Below are 22,627 nucleotides of genomic sequence, written 5' to 3'. Positions count from 1 at the left end.
TACACGAGTGTTTGGTTTATAATAATTTGCTAAATTATGCATAAATGTTGGGTATTTACTTTTGTATGTGGGTGTTATATTCACTTTTTAAAAACGAATGATTAGCTATGATGCCTAGCAATGTACTGGCCACTAATTAGTCTGTGAAGTTACAGTGACCCAGTCTGCATTATATAAGCAAGGTGTTTTCATAATACTATTGTACTTCATTGAATCGAAATTGCTGTAGGATGTAACACTCGTCCTGTTTTCAGAGATGTTAAACGTTAAGAAAAAAGTGCCTTATTAAGCAGATCACTTGAGTTCAGGAGTTTGAGACCAGCTTGGCCAACATGATGAAACCCTGCCTCTACTAAAGAAAAACATACAAAAATTAGTCAGGCGTGGTGGCACACACCTGTAATTCCAATTACTCGGGAGGCTGAGACACGATAATTGCTTGAACCCGGGAAATGGAGGTTGCAGTAAACAGAGGTTATGCCACTGCACTCCAGCCTGGATGACAGAGTGAGACCCTGTCTCAAAAAAGAAAAAAAGGAAAAAAAAGTGCCTTAGAATTGATAAAATATGGTGGTTGTAGTGATAGTAATAGTAGGAATTAGTGGTAGTGTTTGTAGTAATGCATACATACAATATTTACTATGTGCCAGGTTCTTTGCTAAGTCCTTAATGTGTGCTAACTCATAAGAACCTCAAGGGTCAAGTTGAAAGAAGGGGAAAAAAATCAGAAAAAAAGAACTTTATGAGGTAGGTACTTTCATTCTGTTATTATCCCAATTCACAGATGAGAGAATTACAGTGTCATTTGGTAGTAAATGATAGAGCCAGTATTTTACTAAGAATGCAAATTTTGTATTTTTGCAAAATGCAATGTTTCATTGCCATTGGTCATTTGTATATATTTTTACAAATAACTAGTATTTTGAGGGTCTGAGTTGCAAACACACAAATATACAGTTGACTCTTGAACAACACAAGTTTGAACTGTGCAAGTACACTTATACATGGAGTTTTAAAACTTAGCATACTGGAAAATTTGGGGGAGATTTGTGGCAATTTGAAGAAAATTTACAGTTGAACCATGTAGCCTAGAATATTGAAAAAAATTAAGAAATGTTAGGTGTTTCATGAGTGCATAAAATATATGTGGATACTAGTCTATCATTTGCTATTTTATCATTTGCTATAGAAAATACATACAGATCTATTATAAAGTTAAATTTATCAAAACTTGCAGTAATAAACCACAACTGCATGAAATTAACGGCAGTCCACGCTGTATTACGTGATCATTTCATAGCCACCTCTGATTGCTACTGCTGTGAGCTCAAGTGTTGTATCTGCTTAAAATGCTGTGTGATGCTAGACATCCTGTGGGCAGTTTGTCCTTCCAGTAAATTGCATATCACAGCAAAAACTGATCTCTTGTGGCTCTTATGTATTTTTAAACCATGTTTACTGCAATACTGTAAACCCGGAGTAACACCATGGATCCATACAAAGTGCCACTAGTGATGCCGTGGAAGGTGCTTCCAAGCAGAGAAAAGTCATGACATTACAAGAAAATGTTGTATGAGAGAGAAAATCAAAAAACAAACAAAAAAGAAATTGTTGAATTGATTGATATGTAACTGTGTGTGTATATATATATATATATACACACACACATATATATGTGTATATGTATATACAGTTACATATCAATCAAGAATTTATTGAATTGAATATATGTGTGTATATATATATACAGATTATATATGTATATGTTTTTTAAATATGTATGTATGTATATACATATATGTATGTGTATGTATATATACACATATAGATAGATGTATATATGTATATTTTATATATAGAGAGAGACAGAGAGAGAGAGAGAGAGCACTATATATCGATATCTGTAGACTGAGGTCTGCAGCTAGGTTGCCCATAATTTCAGGTCATTTATCTTGTAAACAGATGATGTAAATTTACAGTACTGATAAATACAGTACAGTATTATAAATATATTTTCTCTTCCTTATGATTTTCTTAATTGCATTTATTTTCTCTAGCTTACTTTATTATAAGAATATAGCATATAATACATAGAAAATATGTGTAATAGGCTGTTTCTGTTAGGCTTCCAGTCAACAGTAGGCTGTTAGTAGGTAAGCTTTTGGGGAGTCATAAGTTAAACCACGGCCAAGCGTGATGACTTACACCTGTAATCCCAGCACTTTGGGAGGCCAAGGGGGGCAGATCACCTGAGGTGAGGAATTTGAGACCAGCTGGCCAACATGGTGAAACCCTCTCTCTACCAGAAATACAAGTATTAGCTGGGCATGGTGGTGTGTGGCTGTAATCCCAGCTACTCGGGCGGCTGAGGAAGGAAGATCAGTTGAATCGGGGAGGTGGAGGTTGCAGTGAACTGAGATCACATCACTGCACTCCCACCTGGGTGACAAGAGCGAAACTTCGTCTCAAACAACCAACCAACCAACCAATAAAAGTTATACCAGATTTTCGACTGGGCAGGGGTTGGTGACCCAATTCCCTCATTGTTCAAGAATCAACTGTATACTACACATCAGATTCTTGGAAAGAAAACCATCAGTTAAATCTATCCTTTTGTTTTGGTACATTATCAATCCAACCTTATTTTATTTATCATATTTTACTTTTCCCCTGTATCATCTTCCCCCATAGCAGACAGCAATATCATATATCAAACAGCTATGTTTGTATCCTTGAAAATATACCTTTGGTATCTTTGTATCCTTGAAATATGTATAATGCCTTTTTGTTATTTATGTGTATGTATTTGTGATATTCATAAATATGACATTGATAGTGCTATGGTCTGAATGTTTGTGTTCCTCCAAAATTTGTATGTTAAAACCCAATCATCAACGATATTAGGTCATGAGGGCAGAACCTCCTGAATAAGATAAAAGAGGCCTCTTTTTTTTTTTTTTTTGAGACAGTCTCACTCTGTCACCAGGCGCTAGGCTGAAGTGCAGTGGCACAATCTCAGCTCATTGCAACCTCCGCCTCCTGGGTTCAAGCAATTCTGCCTCAGCCTCCCGAGTAGCTAGGACTACAGGCACGTGCTACCACACCCAGCTAATTTTTGCATTTTTAGTAGAGACGGGGTTTCACCATGTTGGCCAGGATAGTCTCGATCTCTTGACCTTGTGATCCGCCCGCCTCGGCCTCCCAAAATGCTGGGATTACAGGCTTGAGCCACCGCGCCCGGCCAAAGGAGGCCTCTTTTATAAGAGCACTAAGCAAGTGGCCTTGAATCTTCTGCCATGTGAGGACATGGTGAAAAGACACTGTCTATGAGGATGGGCCCTCACCAGAGACTGAGCCTGCTGGTACCTTAATCTTGGACTTCCCAGCCTCCAGAACTGTGAGAAAGTAAATTTCTGTTGTTGTAAGTCACCTGGTTTGAGCTATTTTTGTTATGTAGCCCAAGTGGACTAAGATAGATTTCAAATAGTTTCTTACAGTTTTCATTCAACTCTGTGTTTTAAGGTCTATCCATGAGACTCCATATAAATCTAAATTCGTGTTGTTTCCAAATCTGTTTATGCCAGATTTTATTATTATTTTAATTAAGTAATTATATGTAATATTATAGATTGATAAAGTAAGTATCAAATGAAAGTAGAGTTACTGTTTGAGAACTAAGTTGATTTTTTTGAAAAGTTTTGATAAAGCACGTAACTGAGGAGATTGCTGAATTAGAAAATAAGAGCAAAGTAATGCTAAAAAACCTGAAAAATATAAAATTCTAGAGCTTCAGTTGCTTTGCCAGTGCCTTTAAGTATTTTTTTCCTTTATCTGAAAGAAACTGAAATAGAAACTCAAAGATGATGCATTATGAGCAAGGTTATACAAAAAAGGAGATGAGGAGGTATAATAAGTGGACCTATTTTAAAGAAAAGGCTTTGGTCCTATATGAAAAGATTGTCTAATAAATGAATGTTCATTTAAATGAAACTAACATGTTTCACATATATTTAAATTAAAGTAAAATGTTTCATATAGATTGGTTTCACTTTTTATGATTCTCTGCTTTCACTGACTTTGGAATTGACTGACCACTTCCATTCAATGGTATCAGACAGCAGACTCACTATGATACGTGCTTAAGGAAGCTGAGCCGAGAAGGGGAAGGTGGGAACAGACACTACCGCTTGGGTTACACGGTTTTCAAGAAGCAATTAAAGTAATTTGTGAAATGCTCACATTACGATATTAATTGGAAATACACTACACAACATAATATACACAGCATATTTATACCTATTATGACATAGTTTGTAAAGATGGCTGCAATAATTCTTCCCATTCCCACATGTATGTCTCTTTACAGTGTAACTTGCTATTTCTCCATAAGAGGTAGAGTTTATGTCCCCATCCTATGAGTTAGGGACATGTGGCCTAGCCTAGGTTCTGCTCTGCCTGTCTTGGAACGCTGCCCTGAGACTGCCATGGAAGCAGCCAGGTCTAGTCTGGAGGATAACACTAAACCTGGCTTGTCCGGCACAGCCAAGTGTTCCAGCTGAGGCCCCTTAGATTAAAGAGGCTGTCTTAGGTCATCTAGTTGCAGATGAATTACTGGATGCCCAGATCACATCAATGAACCCAGGTAAAACCACACAGAACTGCCTGGCTACTCAGAGCCCAAACCTGAATTGACTCATAGAATTGGTGTTGTTTAAAGCAATTTGCTTTGAGGTGGTTTCTTATACTGCAATAGATAACAGAAGTCCACAGGAAAGCCATGCATTAAAAAAAGTGAACAATACAATCGACAATCAATGAGTTTTGAAGGAATGTGTTACTAGTTACTAGGTGGCAAAAAGGGCTTGGATATTGAAAGCAAAAATAATGGCTTGTGAATTAGTGGCTTATCATGTTATTAAAAACTCAGCCATTCCTGGACATTTTCCCAGCTGAGCCTAGAAGGGAAATCCATTTATAAAAATGTTAATATTATACTTTTATACTTATTAAAACCAAATAAAGAAATTAAAAGTATTAACTTACCAGAGTTTTGGTGCAGTATCCAAAGGCAACTTCAAAGGAAATATTATGTCTCACTTCTAATATTTTTGGGCCATAGGATTCCATAATAACATACAGGCCATTATTTTCTGGATAGACTATTTGAGCCCAAACTGTCAGAGCCTCTCCCTTGTCCAAAAAGTAAAAAACATAAGCAATATTATTGTGAAATGCCATGTATGGGCAACTGTCTTTTGTCCTGAGAGTTATACTTTTTGCTTCCAGATTTAAGGGATAGTCCTCTGTTTGTATTAAGTCATCATCAAAAACATACAAGAAGTACATGAGACCAGATGTATTTAAGAAGATGATTGCTTTTGTTGTGTTGCTTATCCATAAGTGCAGCCTGACTGCATCTCCAATATTAATCTTGGAATAAAACATTACATTATTTTCCATTTTTACCAAAACATTTCCATAATAATCTGGAAAAAAGAGAAAAGTTTATGTTAGTCTAAGTAACCATAAATCATGCTGTTTTAGTTAAGTGTACTTTCAACCAAAATAATTTGTTTTATAATGACTATTTATATACTTTGAGAAAGTTAGAATGTGCAGGTCTGAACCCATAACTTTACACTATATTGGGGAGCTTCCCTCCCACTTCATTGCAGAGTATTCAGTTTTCTTCTTGAATACATCACTTTTTATATAACATCACTTAGCATAAAACGGAGCTGGAATTCATGTATTAAGTAATAATGAGGATAAGCATGGCAGGAATAGTGTTATTAGGAATTCTGCATTGTGTTGTCGATTGAATTGTGTCCCCCTCAAATTCTTGTGTTGAAGCCTTAACCTCCAGTGAGACTGTGTTTGGAGATAGGGCCTTTCAGGAGGTAATTAAGGTAACATGGGCTAAGAAGCAGGGGGTCCCAGTCCAGTAGAACTGGTGCCGTTATAAGAAGAGGAAGAGATGCTGGGGATCCCTCTGGGCACACAGAGAGGAAAGGCCACTGGAGGACACAGCAAGTGTCTCCAAGGCAAGTGTCTCCAAGCCAGGAATAGAGGCCTCTTCAGAAACCAATCTTGACAGTACCTTGATCTTGGACTCCTAGCCTCTAGAAATAAGATAAAAATCTAAATTTCTGTTGTTTGAGCTGCCCAGTCTGTGGGATTTTGTTATGACATCCCTAGCAGGCTAATATAGCTGGGATGAAGACATGGAGGTCAGCAGAGGTGAGAGTGGTATAAAACATAGCCTACTTCTGCAGGTTCACTCAAAGTAATCAACTTTCTCCACATAATATTCTGCCTAAGTCACAGTGGGTCATAGAGGGTAACTCTTAAACTCTTTAGTTCTGTTGCTATGTCTGTAAAATGACCAGTTGGACTAGCCGATTTCATAGCTTTCTTTCAAGATATGACATTCTCTGGGTACAGCCTTTAGGAATAAACTTTCTTTAACTGTCAAAAGACCACACTTGGAGAGGACTGGCTGGAAAGAGGAAGGGGAATTCACAGCGCCAGGGAGGTTCAGGTTGTGTTGTGTTTATGCATCTTACATTTGGAATCAGAATAAATCAGTAACAGTTTTACAAATTACCATAAATTATATTCTACTTAAACTTACTTAATCGGAAATAAGTGCAGTAGATCATGAGATGGAAGGGGAGCAATGTGAATGGGTGATACAATAACATATATTTTTATACTGAATGAAAAAGTAATTGCAGGATGCATACAGTATAATGATACATAACATTTAAAAGCTCATGAAACAATATGTTGTTTTTGGATTATATATAATGTCCAGATTGCTTCATGATATGGTCTATCTGTCCTTTAGCCAGGTCTGTCTCCTGCCATTTTTTGCCTTACATGTGTTATCTAGTCAGACTGACCTCCTTTCAGTCCCCCAAACTTACCATGTTCTTTCCTACCTCTGCATCTTTGCACATGCTGTATTCTCAGCTTGGAATGCTACCTTAATCCCCCATCCTAAGCAGTGAAATCATTTTTCTGATATCTATACTGTCTCCCTAGTTTTCAGTTGAGAAGTCGTTTCCTCCAGTGTAGTTTTCTGAGCCCATACATCTGGACTGGTGTTCCCAATATTTGCTTTCATAGTACCTTCTCTTTTCTGATCACACTGCTGACGACAAACATTATACATGATCCTTGCATGAAATACGAAGTTAAAATGAGAATTAAGAATGATTTAAAAGATAATGACAATAAGAACATTATATGGAAAATCTCACGGGATGCAGCTAAAGCCACATGAAGTTTTCTTCATTCATAGCCTTTTGCTTGTGTGTAGTTTTAAATGCTGAGAAAACAAGAAAGACTAAAAATAAATGAACTATTTAATTTGGTAAGCAGGCAAGAGAGGACTAATTACAAAAAGAAAGAAGTGAAGAATCAATAATGACAAAAGTAGAAATCAAGGAATTAAATAAAAAAGAAAGATAAAATTAAGAATTCTTTTTAAAAGGAAAAGAAAACCAAAACAAAAACCTAAGAAAATAGAAAATTTCTTGCAAGCCTAACTAAAAGGGGGTGGGCACAAACAATACTGTAAATAAGGAAGAGGATATACTTACAGGTATATAAGAAATGTAGAAGTTAAAATAGGATACTTTTACCAATAAATTGGAAAATCTAGATAAAAATGAATGATTTCCTAGAAAGATACAAACTTCTAAAATTGACTCAAGAAGGAATAAAAGATTAGAATAGATCAATTAGAGAAAATAAAAATAATGAAGAGATACAACATTCCTGGTTGGGAAGACAAGTTTTGCAAACATCTATTCAACAAGTTTACTGAATGCCTACTATGGGGCTGTACTGTTTTAGGTACCTGGGAGGAATACATTCGTGAAAAAACAGAAATTTCCTTCTCTTGTGTAGCTTACAATTCCAGCAGAGAAGGCTGCCAAGAAACATGAAAATAAATTATTTAGTAGGTAGATAATTAAGGATATGGTGATAAAAAAATACAGAGCTAGAACAAATAGATTAGTGGAGCAGAATAGCCTAGATAACAATCTGGTTAATGTGAGGAATAAATACATAATAAAAGTAGCATTTCAGATCAGTGGGAGAGGTTTGCTTAATAAAAGAATCGTTTGAAGACAACATCAACTTTAACTGGAAAAAATAAAATTAGATTCCTAACACTTGTTGAATATCAAAACATAAAATCAGAATTATAAAAATGAAAATACATAATGTTTTTATAATGGAAAAGACCTTTCATATTACAGCATTACAAATAAAAATATTAGCAAATTTGACCGTATAAAAATACAAACTCTAAATATCAAACTCCATCCAAAAAGGTACAGGAAGTTACACACTAGAGAAAATATTTGCAATACATGAGATAAAGAACATATCAATATAGATAAACCCAATGCAAAAATGTCCAAACAGTATGAATAGAAATTCACAGAAAAGGAGGAGTTGCGGGCAAGATGGCAAAATAGGAACAGCTCTGGTCTGCAGCTGTCAGCGAGATGAACACAGAAGTGGGTGAATTCTGCATTTCCAACTGAGGTGCCTAGCTTATTTCACTGGAACTGGTTGGACAGTGGGTGCAGCCCACGGAGGATGAGCTGAAGCAGGGTGGGGCGTTGCCTCACCTGGGAAATGCAAGGGGTTGGGGAACTCCCTCCCCTAGCCAAGGGAAGCCGTGAGGGACTGTGCCGTGAGGAAGGGTGCATTCTGGCCCAGATACGATGCTTTTCCTGTGGTCTTTGCAACCCGTAGACCAGGAGACTCCCTCAAGTCCTATACCACCAGGGCGCTGAGTTTCAAGCACAAAATTGGGCAGCTGTTTGGGCAGACAGCTGCTGGAGTTTTTTGTTTTGTTTGTTTTTGTTTTTTTTTTGCATACCCCAGTGGTGCCTGGAATGCCAGAGAGACAGAACCATTAGCCAGGGAGCCAAGAGGTCTAGCTCAGAGGATCCCACCCTCACGGAGCCCAGCAAGCTAAGATCCACTGGCTTGAAATTCTTGCTGCCAGCACGCTAGTCTGAAGTTGACCTGGAATGCTCAAGGTGGGTGGGTGGAGGGGCATCCACCATTATTGAGGCTTGAGTAGGGGATTTTCCCCTCACAGTAGAAACAAAGGTGCCTGGAAGTTTGAATTGAGCAAAACCCACTGCAGCTTGGCAAAGCCGCTGGAGCCAGACTGCCTCTCTAGATTCCTCCTCTCTGGGCAGGGAATCTCTGAAAGAAAGGCAGCAGCCCCAGGGGCGTATAGATCAAATTCTGATCTCCCTGGGGCAGAGCACCTGGGGAAAGAAGTGGCTGTGGGTGAAGTTTCAGCAGACTTAAATGTTTCTGCCTACTGGCTCTGAAGAGAGCAGCAGATCTCCAAGAACAGCACTCAAGTTCTGCTAAGGGACAGACTGCCTCCTGAATTAGGTCCTTGACCCCCCGGACTCCTGACTGGCAGAAACCTCCCAGCGGGGGTCTACAGACATCTCATACAGGAGAGCTCCAGCTGGTATCTGGCAGGTGCCCCTCTGGGACAAAGCTTTCAGAGGAAGGAACAGGCAGCAATCTTTGCTGTTATGTAGCCTCTGCTGGTGATACTCAGGCAAACAGGGTCTGGTGTGGATCTCCAGCAAACTCCAGCAGACCTGCAGCACAGGGGGCTGACTGTTAGAAGGAAAACTAACAAACAGAAAGGAACAGCATCAACATCAACTAAAAGGACTTCTACACAGAAACCCCATCTGAAGGTGACCAACATCAAAGACTAAAGGTAGATAATCCATGAAGATGAGGAAAAACCAGCACAAAAAGGCTGAACATTAAAAAAAAAACAGAATGCCTCTTCTCCTCCACAGGATCATAACCCCTTTCCAGCAAGGGAGCAAAACTGGACAAAGAATGAGTTTGACAAATTGACGTAAGTAGGCTTCAGAAGGTGGGTAAAAAACTCCTCCAAGCTAAAGAAACATTTTCTAACCCAATGCAAGGAAGCTAAGAACCTTGAGAGAAAGTCAGAGGAATTACTAAGTAGAATACCCAGTTTAGAGAACATAAATGACTTGAAGGAGCTGAAAAACACAGCACGAGAACTTTGTGAAGCAGACACAAGTATCAATAGCCAAATCAACGAAGTGGAAGAAAGGATATCAGAGACTGAAGATCACTTAATAAAATAAAGCATGAAGACAAGATTAGAGAAAAAAAGAATGGAAAGGGGCAAACAAAGCCTGCACGATATACGGGACTATGTGGAAAGACCGAATCTACATTTGATTGGTATACCTGAGAGTGATGGAGAGAAAGGTACCAAGCTGGAAAACACTCTTCAGGATATTATTCAGGAGAACTTCCCCAACCTACCAAGACAGGCTAACATTCCAATTCAGGAAATATAGAAAACACCACAAAGATACTCCTTGGGAAGAGCAACCCCAAGACACATAATCATCAAATTCACCAAGGTTGAAATAAAGGAAAAAACATTAAGGGCAGCCAGAGAGAAAAGCAGAGTTCCCTTCACAAAGGGAAGCCCATCAGACTAAGAGTAGGTCTCTTTGCAGAAACCCTACAAGCCAGAAGAGAGTTGGGGGCAATATTCAACATTTTCTTTATTCTTTTTTGAGATGGAGTTTTGCTCTTCTTGCCCAGGCTGGAGTACAATGGCTTGATCTTGGCTCACCACAACCTCTGCCTCCTGGGTTCGAGTGATTCTCCTGCTTCAGCCTCCCAAGTAGCTGGGATTACAGGCATATGCCACCATGTCCAGCTAATTTTGTATTTTTAGTAGAGATGGGGTTTCTCCATGTCAGTCAGGCTGGCCTCAAACTCCCAACCTCAGGCGATCCACCCGCCTCAGCCTCCCAAAGTATTGGGATTACAGGCGTGAGCCACCGCACCAAGCTCAACATTCTTAAAGAAAAGAATTTTCAACTCAGAATTTCATATCCAGCCAAACTAAGCTTGTAAGTGAAGGAGAAATTAAATCCCTTACAGACAAGCAAATGGTGAGAGACTTTGTCACCACCAGGCCTGCCTTACAAGAGCTCCTGAAGGAAGCACTAAATATAGAACGGAAAAACAGGTACCAGCCACTGCAAAAACATACCAATTGCAAAGACAATTGACACTATGAAGAAACTGCATCAACTAACAGGCAAAACAACCAACTAGCATCATCATGGCAGGATCAAATCCACACATAACAATATTAAGCTTAAATGTAAATAAGCTAAATGCCCCAAATAAAAGACACAGACTGGCAAATTGCATGAAGAGTCATGACCTATTGGTGTGCTGTATGCAGGAGATCCATCTCATATGCAAAGAAGGCTGCCAAGAAATATGAAAATAAATTATTTAGTGTGTTAGATGATTAAAAATATAGTCATCAAAAAAGTATAGAGCTAGAACAAATAGATTAGTGGAATAGAATAGCCTAGAAGCAATCTAGGCTGTTTAATAAAGGGATGGAGGAATATTTATCAAGCAAATGGAAAGCAAAAAAAAAGCAGTGGTTGCAATCCTAGTCTCTGATAAAACAGACTTTCAACCAACAAAGATCAAAACAGACAAAGAAGGGCATTATATAATGGTAAAAGGATCAATGCAACAAGAAGAGCTAATCATCCTAAATATATATGCACCCAATAAAGGAGCACCCAGATTCATAAAGCAGGTTCTTAGAGACCTACAAAGAGACTTAAACTCCCACACAATAATCGTAGGAGATTTAACACTCCACTGTCAATATTAGATCAACGAGACAGAAAATTAACAAAGATGTTCAGGATTTGAACTCAGCTCTGGACCAAGTGGACCTAAGAGACATTTACAGAACTCTCCACCCCAAATGAACAGGATATGCATTCTTCTCAGCACCACATCATACGTATTCCAAAACTGACAACATAATTGGAAGTAAAACACTCCTCAGCAAACGCAAAAGAATGGAAATCGTAACAGTCTCTCAGACCAAAGTGCAATCAAATTGGAACTAAGGATTAAGAAACTCACTAAAAACTGCACAACTACATGGAAACTAAACAACCTGTTCCTGAATGACTACTGGGTTAACTAATGAAATGAAGGCAGAAATAAATAATTCTTTGAAACCAATGAGAACAAAGGCACAACATACCAGAATCTCTGGGACACAGCTAAAGCAGTGTCCACAGGGAAAGTTATAGCACTAACTGATCACAGAAGAAAGCAGGAAAGATCTAAAATCAACACCCTAACATCACAATTAAAAGAACGAGAGAAACAAGAGCAAACAAATTTAAAAGCTAGGGAAAGACAAGAAATAACTAAGATCAGAGCAGAACGGAAGGAGATAGAGACATGAAAAACCCTTCAAAAAAATCAATGAATCCAGGAGCTGTTTTTTTGAAAAGATTAACAAAATAGACTGCCAGCCAGACTAATAAAGAAGAAAGGATAGAAGAATCAAATAGACACAATAAAAAATTATAAAAGGCCTACCACCACTGATCCCACAGAAATACAAACTACCAACAGAAAATACTATAAACATCTCTATGCAAATAAACTAGAAAATCTAGAAGAAATGGATAAATTCCTGGACACATACACCATCCAAAGACCAAACCAGGAAGAAGTCAAATGCCTGAATAGACCAATAACAAGTTCTGAAATTGAGGCAGTAATTAATAGCCTACCAACCAAAAAAACCCGGGACCAGACAGATTCACAGCTGAATTCGACCAGAGGCACAAAGAGGAGCTGGTACTATTCCTTCTGAAACTATTCCAAACAACAGAAAAAGAGGGACTCCTCCCTAACTCATTTTATGAGGCCAGCATCATCTTGATAGCAAAACCTGGCAGAGACACAAGAAAAACAAAATTTCAGGCCAATATCCCTGAAGAACATCCACGTGAAAATCCTCAATTAAATATTGGCAAACTGAATCCAAGAGCACATGAAAAAGCTTATCCACCATGATCAAGTTGGCTTCACTGCTGAAATGCAAGCCTGGTTCAACATATGCAAAACAATAAATGTAATCCATCACATAAGCAGAACCAATGACAAAAACCACATGATTATCTCAATAGGTGCAGAAAAGGCCTTTGATAAAATTCAACACCCTTCATGCTAGAAACTCTCAATAAACTGGGTACTGATGGAACGTATCTCAAAATAATAAGAGCTATTTATGATAAACCTCAGTCAATATCAAACTGAATGGGCAAAAGCTGGAAGCATTCCCTTTGAAAACTGGCACAAAACAAGGATACCCTCTCTCACGACTCCTATTGAACATAGTATTGGAAGTTCTGGCCACGGCAATCAGGCAAGAGAAAGAAATAAAGGGGATTCAAATAGGAAGTCAAGTTATCTCTGTTTTCAGATGATGTGATTGCATATTTAGAAAACCCCATTGTCTCAACCCAAAATCACCTTAAGCTGATAAGGAACTTCAGCAAAGTTTCAGGATACAAAATCAATGTGCAAAAATCACAAGCATTCCTATACTCCAATAATAGAGGGCCAAATCATGAGTGAACTCCCATTCACAATTGTGACAAAGAGAATAAAGTACCTAGGAACACAACTTACAAGGGATGTGAAGGACCTCTTCAATATCTACAAACCACTACTCACTAAAATAAGGGAGGACACAAATTGAAAAACATTGCATGTTCATGGATAGGAAGAATTAATGTCATGAAAATGGTCATACTTTCCAAAGTAATTTATAGATTCAATGCTATCCCCATCAAGCTACCAGTGACTTTCTTCACAGAATTAGAAAAAACTACTTTAAATTTCATATGGAACTAAAAAAGAGCCTGTATAGCCAAGACAAACCTAAGCAAAAAGAACAAAGCTGGAGGTATAATGCTACCTGATTTCAAATTATACTACAAGGCTACTGTAAACAAAACAGCAAGGTACTGGTACCAAAACAGTTATATAGACCAATGGAACAGAGCAGAGGCCTCAGAAGTAATGCCACACATCTACCACCATTTGATCTTCAACAAACCTGACAAAAACAAGCAATTTGGAAAGCTTTCCTTATTTATTAAATGATGCTGGGAAAACTGACTAGCCCTATTCAGAAAACAGAAACTGGATCCCTTCCTTACACTTCATACAAAAATTAACTCAAGATGGATTAAAGACTTAAATGTGAGACCTAAAACCACAAAAACCCTAGAAGAAAACCTAGGCAATACGATTCAGGACATAGGCATGGGCAAAGACTTCATGACTAAAACACCCAAAGTAATGGCAACAAAAGCCAAAATTGACAAATGGGATCTAATTAAACTAAAGAGCTTCTGCATAACAAAAGAAATATCATCAGAATAAACAGGAAACCTACAGAATGGAAGAAAATTTTCATAATGTATCCATCTGACAAAGGGCTAATATCCAGAATCTACAAAGAACTAAAACAGATTTACAAGAAAAAAATAACCCAATCAAAAAGTGAGCAAAGGATATGAACAGATACTTCTCAAAAGAAGGTATTTATGCCGCCAGCAAACATATGAAAAAAAGCGCTTCATCACTGGTCATTAGAGAAATGCAAATCAAAACCACAATGAGATATCATCTCACGCCAGTTAGAATGGCGATCATTAAAAAGTCAGGAGACAACAGATGCTGGAGAGGATGTGGAGAAATAGGAACACTTTTACACTGTTGGTGGGAGTGTAAATTAGTTCAACCATTGTGGAAGACAGTGTGGCGATTCCTCAAGGATCTGGAACCAGAAATTCCATTTGACCCAGCAGTCCCATTACTGGGTATATACCCAAAGGATTATAAATCATTCTACTATGAAGACACATGCACAAGTATGTTTCTTGCAGCACTGTTCACAATAGCAAAGACTTGGAACCAGCTCAAATGCCCATCAATGATAGGCTGTATAAAAAAGAATGTGGCACATATACACCATGGAATACTATGCAGCCACAAAAAAGGATGAGTTCATGTCCTTCGCAGAGACATAGATGAAGCTGGAAACCATAATTGTCAGCAAACTGACACAGGAACAGAAAACCAAACAGCACATGTTCTCACTCATAAGTGGCAGATGAATGATGAGAACCCATGGGCATGAGGAGGGGAACATCACACACCAGGGCCTGTCAGGGGGTGGGGGGCTAGGGGAGGGATAGCATTTAGAGAAATACCTAATGTAGATGATGGGTTGATGGGTGTAGCAAACCACCATGGCACGTGTATACCTATGTAACAAACCAGCACATTCTGTATATGTATCCCAAAACTTAAAGTATATATATATATATATATATATATATATATATATATATATATATATAACAAAACAGAAAGAAATAAGGAAATGACAAGAAAAAAAATTCACAGGATATGGCCAATAAATTTATGAAAGTAGATATAACATCTAATTATAAAAAATATGTGCAATAAAATGAGAATCACATTTTTCTTCTATATAATTGGTAACTGTTAAACGGATTATACGAAAATGATACATTTTCAAATACTTTTGGGGAGTTTAGACTGTGACAAACTTTGCTAGTGGGTAAATGAGAAGGATTTATCAACTTTTAAAATATTTGTAACTTCTGATTCAGGAATTCTATATCCAGTAATTTATATGACAGAAATACCTGTACTGGTGTGTGTACATATGCATACTTTCTACAGCGTTATTTTTAACAGCAAAAGAACTGAAGCCTAATATCTGTCTAAATATCTATCTACACCCCTATTAGACAATAGTGTGCATAGAGAGTAGGACATTACACAGCAGTTAAAATGGTATTCATTTTATATGTATTGTTTTGAAAAGACGCCCATTATATTTAGTATGTCCTTGTTTGAAAGTCTGGACAAACTCACAGGAACTTTTTTTTTTTTTTTTGAGACAGGATCTCACTCTGTTTGGGGAGTTCAGTGATGTGAACATGGCTCACTGCGTCGCTGACCTCCCGGGCTCAAGTGATCCTGCTGCTTCAGCCTTCTGAGTAGCTGGGACCACAGGCATGTACCACCATACCCAGCTAATTTTTAAGTTTTTAGTAGGGATGAGGTTTCACCACGTTGCCCAGGTTGGACTCAAACTCCTGAGCTCAAGTGATCTTCCCACGTTGGCCTTCTAAACTGCTGGAATTACAAGCTTGAGCCACCACACCCAGCCTCACAGGAGTTTCTTAATAGTTGGTTATTCAGTAAATGAGAATGGTGAGAGATGAAGAACTTTAACTTCATACTTCATACTCTTATGAATTGTTTGAGCGTGTGACATTTCATTGTTTCTGAATGACCTTCAGTACCACATTGAAACTGGGTATCTGACATCCTCTGAAATCTATCCCCAATGTATCATTCTAACCTTGTCTTCTTATCACTATGGCTCATGGTTGTTTAAAAAACACATATGAACTTTCTTCATATGTGCTTTATAATGCAGAACCTCCCTATCCAGGTTTCAGTGGGAACATGGCCCCATCAACACCTTGATTTCCCACTTCTAGCCTCCAGAACTGTGAAATGATACATTTCTGTTGTTTTAAGAAATCCAGTTTGTGGTCCTTTGTTATGGGAGCCCCAGGAAATGAACACAATACCACAGCACCTCCTACACACTATGATGTATATATAAATTGCTTAGTTAGAATCTGCTGATTGACCGAAACGAAGCTCTCCTCTCCCTCACAAAAAGAAACTGAGTTTGCCCTTTGGCTCTGTGAGATCATAGTAAACATTACTTGAATTTAAAGTCGATTCATGTGTAGGTGATAAGAAGTGCACCTTTGGCTGTCAAAAGCGCCACGTATTGGTAATCAAAAAGTGTTACATCATTATAAGGAAGAGGTCTATAATGAAATCTAGAATAATGTTAGTAGACTGAGAATGCCTTACCTATTAAAACTTCATGAATAATGCTGCCATTTGATAGCATTGATAGATTTCCATGTCCTGCAGGTGTCTGCAAAATCCCAGTAAAGGTGAAATTATTGTAATAATAGTAGACACTATGCTTGTTCCACAGTATCAATCCTGGCAGTGCTGAAAACATAAAATGTGGGAAGAAAACACTGTCAATAGGGGCATCTAATGGCAAGTCTTGGAGAATCCACTGTTTCGTATCTTCATTATATATCACTAAGAAAATCTTTTTGGTGACGGTACACGTAATGCAATAATTTAAAAACACAGCAATCTCCAGAGGGTGTCCTGTATACTGAACGGAGTGGATGGTCAGAGTAGTAGCGACTGGTAGATTTAGGATCGTTTTCAGTTGTGCGGTCGTTACAAATCTGGCAAATTTAAGAAGAATATATCCGAGGTAAATTTCATTTTCTGTCCAGACTGCCAAGTTGCTTCTTCTTCCTTTAGACTGTGACAAAATGAAAAATGGTAAGAAAAATCTTTGATTTTAGAGATGGGTCTAACAATTTCTCTTTTTTAAATGTTATTTTTATTTTTTAAACATTGTACTTTAGTAGGTTTCTGGGTGTTCAGGTGGTGTTACATGAGTAAGTTCATTAGTGGAGATTTCTAAGATTTTGCTGCATCTGTCACCCAAGCAGAGTACACTGTACCCAATGTGTGGTCTTTTATCCTTCAGCCTCTTCACCCTCCCCCCAAGTCTCCAAAGGCCACTGTATCATTGTATCATTCTTATACCTTTGTGTCCTCATAGCTTAACTCCCAAAGTCTAACAATTTCCATCTTCCAATTTGCTATATTTAAAAGATAGAGACCAGGTGTGGTGGTCTCATGCCTATAATCCCTGCACTTTGGGAGGCTGAGGCAGGAGAGTCACTTGAAGTCAGAGGTTTGAGACCAGCCTGGGCAACTCAGTGAGACCCCATTTCTACAAAAGTTCAAAATTAGCTGCGGGTGGTGGCAGGTGACTGTAATCCCAGCTACTAGGGAAGCTGAGGCAGGAGAACCATTTTAACCTGGGAGGTGGAGGTTGCAGTCAGCCGAGATCGTGCCATTGCACTCCAGCTCGGGGGCAAGAGTGAGACTTCGCCTCAAAAAAAAAAAAAAAAGTAAATGCTAAGGTTTGATTTGCTTCAATATATTTTTGAATAATATTTCAGGCATAGGAATACATTAAATAGAAATTTATCATATTAAATATAACCATAAAAATCCCAATAATTTTATTTTTTCATAAATTGCTTCTATCGGTAGGAGTAATATATTTTGATTCCTTTTAAATCTTTTAAGCACGTCAGCCTTCCCTTTCTTTATGTATTCACCAGTCTGGCCAGGAGTGCCCCTTTGACCTTGATGTTTACTGAGGTCAACGTACAAGGTCTCTTCAAATGGTAACTCATTTCTGGAATTCTAGATTCCTTGGTTACCAGATAAAGAGAAAAGAAAACTTAAAACCTCAGACAAACAAATTCTACCCTTCTATGGACATAGGCTGTTGGATGGGAAGGGAATTCAGAAACTGCTGTGCCTGAAACTCGGCAGGCCTGATTTCATCAAGGAGTCCAAGGCCTCCCTTCTCCTCTGTCTCCCGTCCCCACTGTTCTAATTTTTAGGGATTTTTACCTAAAATGTAATTTCTATATTTTGAACACATCTTATCCTCATTTTACTTAATACTTACAAATATTAAGTGTATACTGAAACAGGAGGTAGGCAGGTATCAAACTGGTAATCAAAGAAAGACCCAATTTGGGGTAAGAGGTCATTTTGCTAAATGTGGATTCACTTGAAAGTAGAGAGCTTACATTGCTGGAAATGAGTGAAACAATCCTTAAAGAAGAAATAGAAACAAAATGATGAGCCCTTCGTAGAAGAAAGAGCCATTCTCATTCTTGTCAGAGAGATGGGAAGAGGAACATGTCATAAACATGATAGACGAGAATTCCAACGATTCCCAGACAGGGACTGAGTTTTCACTCTCACCCACAAACTCTTTCCCACCTAACTCCACTTAATGCTTCGGCATAATCCTGCAGGTGAGGTGAAAGATCCTTCGGAAGCATTCAAGGTCTCTTAAAAATGTCAGACAGTAACTCTCTGAAGGCAGGAAAGGGGCATGCATCAAGGGGAAAGTTTAGAGAAACCCATCCATGCTACGAATTCTCAGCTCCATGACTCGGAGTGGGATAAGACAGTGGAGAGGAACCTTCTGTAGCCTCTACCCAGAGTCTAAAGCAGCCTCCCTGACAGGATTGGGACATGAGATAGGAGACAGAGGAGAGGGAGAGGGAAAAGGAGAGGGGAGTGTGGAGTGAGCAGGAGGAGAAGCGGAGGAGGAGAGGAAGATGGAGAGATCCCTCAGTGCACCAAAATTCAGTCAGATGAGAAAGGAAAGATAATTGATCAAAAACAGTCAAATGATCAATGATCCAAAAGCTGGCAGCTAGGTTGTAAAGCAGAGCTAGCTCTCCCAAGGATTGTGAAGGTTGGTGGCTTCAATGTAAAGTATAAAGAGATCTCTGGGATGTTGTCAGTGCTAAGGTACCAAGAATGTCTAAAGAGAAAACAACTATAATAAAAACGCTGAAGGATCTAGTGGAAAAGATGGGCAACATAGTGAAGAGATGAGGAATTTCAGCCATGATACAGAAATGATAAAAAGGAACAAAATGGAAATGTTAGAAATAAAAAAAAAAAAATCAAGAATAAAGAAATAATTAGAGGAGTTCAAGACCAGTTTGGCCAACATAGCAAAACCCCATCCCTACTAAAGATAAAAAAATTAGCCATTAGTCGGGCATGGCGGTGCACGCCTGTAATCCCAGTTACTCACAAGGCTGAGGCAGGAGAATCACTTGAACCTGGGAAGTGGAGATTGCCGTGATCCAAGATTGCACCACTGCACTCCAGCCTGGGCAACAAGAGCAAAACGCCGTCTAAATAAATAAATAAATAAGTAAATAGGCCAGGAATCCCTGTAATCACAGCACTTTGGGAAGCCACAGTGGGAGGATTGCTTGAGGCCAACAGTTCGAGGCAGCAGTGAGCTGTATGTAATTTTGCCATTGCACTCCGGGCTAGTTGACAAAGTGAGACCCTGTCTTAAAAAAGATGGACTTAGAAACAAGCTGGAAAAAGCAGATGAAAAGAGCAGTGAACTTGAAGACAGGTTAATAGCATGCATACAAGCTGAAATACAAAGGAAAAAACAGTGAAAAAATAATGAACAGGTCACCTGAGATCTATGAGACAATATTAAATGGTCTCATACAGGTGTTTTTGGAATCGTAGTAGGAGAGGAAAAAGAGAATGAGGTGGAAGAAACATTTGAAGAGATAATAGCCAGGGACATTCCAAGATTACAGAAAGACATAAACCCAGAAATCCAAGAAACTCAACTGAACCTCAAGTAGGATAAATACAAAGGAAATCACATCTAGGCACATAGTAAAACTGCAGAAAACCAAAGATAAAAAGCTAATCTTAAAAGCAACTAGAGTGAAAAAGATTCATTATATACATGAGAACAATGATACAAATAATAGCTGACTGACCAAAAAGGATGGTGGCCATAAGATAATAAAATGGCATATTTATAACTTTCATTAAAAATAAAACAAACAAAAACAATAGAAGCCACCTGTCATCCTACAACGCTTTATTCTGTTTTACACACCAGTATAGGAGACAACATAGAAAAACTAAAAAGTAAGTGATTCATCCAGATAAGGCAAGGAAGGATAAACGAAGGAAAGATGAACAAGTGGGATTAGTAGAAAACAAATGCCAAAATGGGAGCCTCAAACTGAACCATATCAATAGTTACACTAAATCTAAGTAGACTAAACACTGCAATTTAAAGGCAGAGACTGTCACCCTGGATTTTAAAAAAGCAAGATCTCGTATGTGGTATATAAGAAACACATCTTTAACGTAAAGTCACAGACAAGTTGATTATAACAGGATAGAAAAACAGACACGGTACAAGCACTAAAGAAAGCTAGGGTGGTTATATTATTAAAACAACTAAAACCAAAATGAAATACCACTTTTCACCCACTGAGTTTAAATAATAAAAGAATAGACACACTAAAGGTTGGTGAAATGTGAAACTACTATGAAACAAGTTGCTATAAATATTTTAAATATAAATATTTTAATTACTATGGCTTTATGATTAACCTTGGTATGTGGTAGAAGAAATACTATTACCCTAACCCCTCCTAGCCCTCAGGTCTTTATTCTTTCATATGTATTTTAGAATCAGTTTACTGAATTCCACAAAGTAAGATTGGTATTTTGATTGGAGTTGCATCAAATTTATAGATAAATTTGGGAAGGATTGAAAATTTTAAAAACATTCTGTTTTTCTACCCATGAACATGATATAGCTATCAAATTATTTAGGTCTTTACTGTTTCTGATAACATTTTATTTTTATCTCAATACATTTTTAGTGGCATTTATTTCTAGATATCCTTACTTTTTTCTATTTTGAATTTTCATATAAATTTTAGAATCAGATTCTCAATTTCTATAAAAATCTCACTGGGACTTTAATTGATGTTTCACTGAATTTTTCAAGAATTGATATCTTGAGTTTTCCCATCCAAGAATATGATATATTTCTCCATTTATTTGTTTTCTTTTACCCAGTAATGTTTTGCAGTTTTTAGTGTACACATTTGCAAATATTTTCTGAGTTTATCCTCTAGTATTTCATATTTTTAATCCAATTGTAAATTGTATTTTAAGAATTTCAGCTAGGCTCAGTGACTCATGCCTGTAATCACTTTGGGAGGTTGTGGCTGGTGAATCACAAGGTCAGATGTTCGAGACCAGCTTGACCAACATGGTGAAACCCTATCTCTACTAAAAATACAAAAATTAGCCAGCCATGAGTGAGGCTCTGTCTCAACAACGAAAAAGAATTTCAGTTTATAATTGCTCATATAAAATACAATTGATTTTTGTTTTTAAAAATTATTTTTACTTTTATTTTTTATTTTTGTATAGAGACAGGGTCTCACTATGTTGCCCAGGCTGGTCTCAAACTCCTGGGCTCAAGAGATCCTCCCTCCTCAGCCTCCCAAAATGCTTGGAGTATAGGCATGAACCACCACACTGGCTGGTTTTTATTTTTTATTTGTTAGAATTTATCTTATTTTTTAGTTTTTTTTTTTTTTTTCCTCAGAGATCCCTGTCTTGACTAGCCAGATTTTTAAGATATTGGTCTTGTATCTTTCAATCTTGGTAAACACACTTATTATCCCTGATAGTTTAAAAAAATTCCATTAGCTAATGATTCCATCAGCATTTCTGCATCTAATAATGTTGTTTGTAAAAACAGTTTTACTTTTTCCTTTCTAATCTAAAACGTTTTATTTGTTTTCTTGACTTACTGCACCTGCTAGAATCTCTAGAGCAATGTTAAATAGAAGTGATGTGAGCAGATTCTTTACTTTAAGCAAGAGGGAAACAAAGGAACAATGAATAAGTAGGATTTATACAAATGCCTGTACCAGAATACCTGTACCTCGTAGCTTGTTAGACTTCAACTTAACCACAATAGGTACATTAAATCTAGTCTTTTACCATCTTGCATAATGTTAGCTGCAGTTATTTCATGAATGTCCTTTATTAAGTTGAGAAGGATCCTATTATTCCTAATTTGTTTTTGAAAAAAATCAGTTAA

At 37.7% G+C, this 22,627-nt stretch overlaps 1 protein-coding gene across 19 annotated transcripts in view; it reads right to left on the bottom strand.

Moving 5' to 3' along the window:
* Positions 1-22,627, bottom strand: part of CATSPERE (catsper channel auxiliary subunit epsilon) — a 170,779-nt gene that overhangs the window by 46,907 nt on the left and 101,245 nt on the right. For all 19 annotated transcript variants that reach the window (XR_012513619.1, XR_012513616.1, XR_012513617.1 and 16 more), the window contains 2 exons: positions 16,903-17,380; positions 5,044-5,486 (listed from right to left, as the gene is read on the bottom strand). Coding sequence is in view for 15 of the 19 variants with exons in the window: in XM_074385437.1 (XP_074241538.1) it covers positions 5,044-5,486; positions 16,903-17,380 (921 nt within the window). In the remaining 4 variants the exon portion in view is untranslated. The remainder of the gene's footprint in view (positions 1-5,043; positions 5,487-16,902; positions 17,381-22,627) is intronic.

The sequence above is a fragment of the Saimiri boliviensis genome, chromosome 14 (assembly GCF_048565385.1).
Source record: "Saimiri boliviensis isolate mSaiBol1 chromosome 14, mSaiBol1.pri, whole genome shotgun sequence".
Classification (NCBI taxonomy): domain Eukaryota; kingdom Metazoa; phylum Chordata; class Mammalia; order Primates; family Cebidae; genus Saimiri; species Saimiri boliviensis.
Note: the sequence above shows the minus strand (reverse complement) of the source record. Positions and strands in the feature narration are given on the sequence as shown.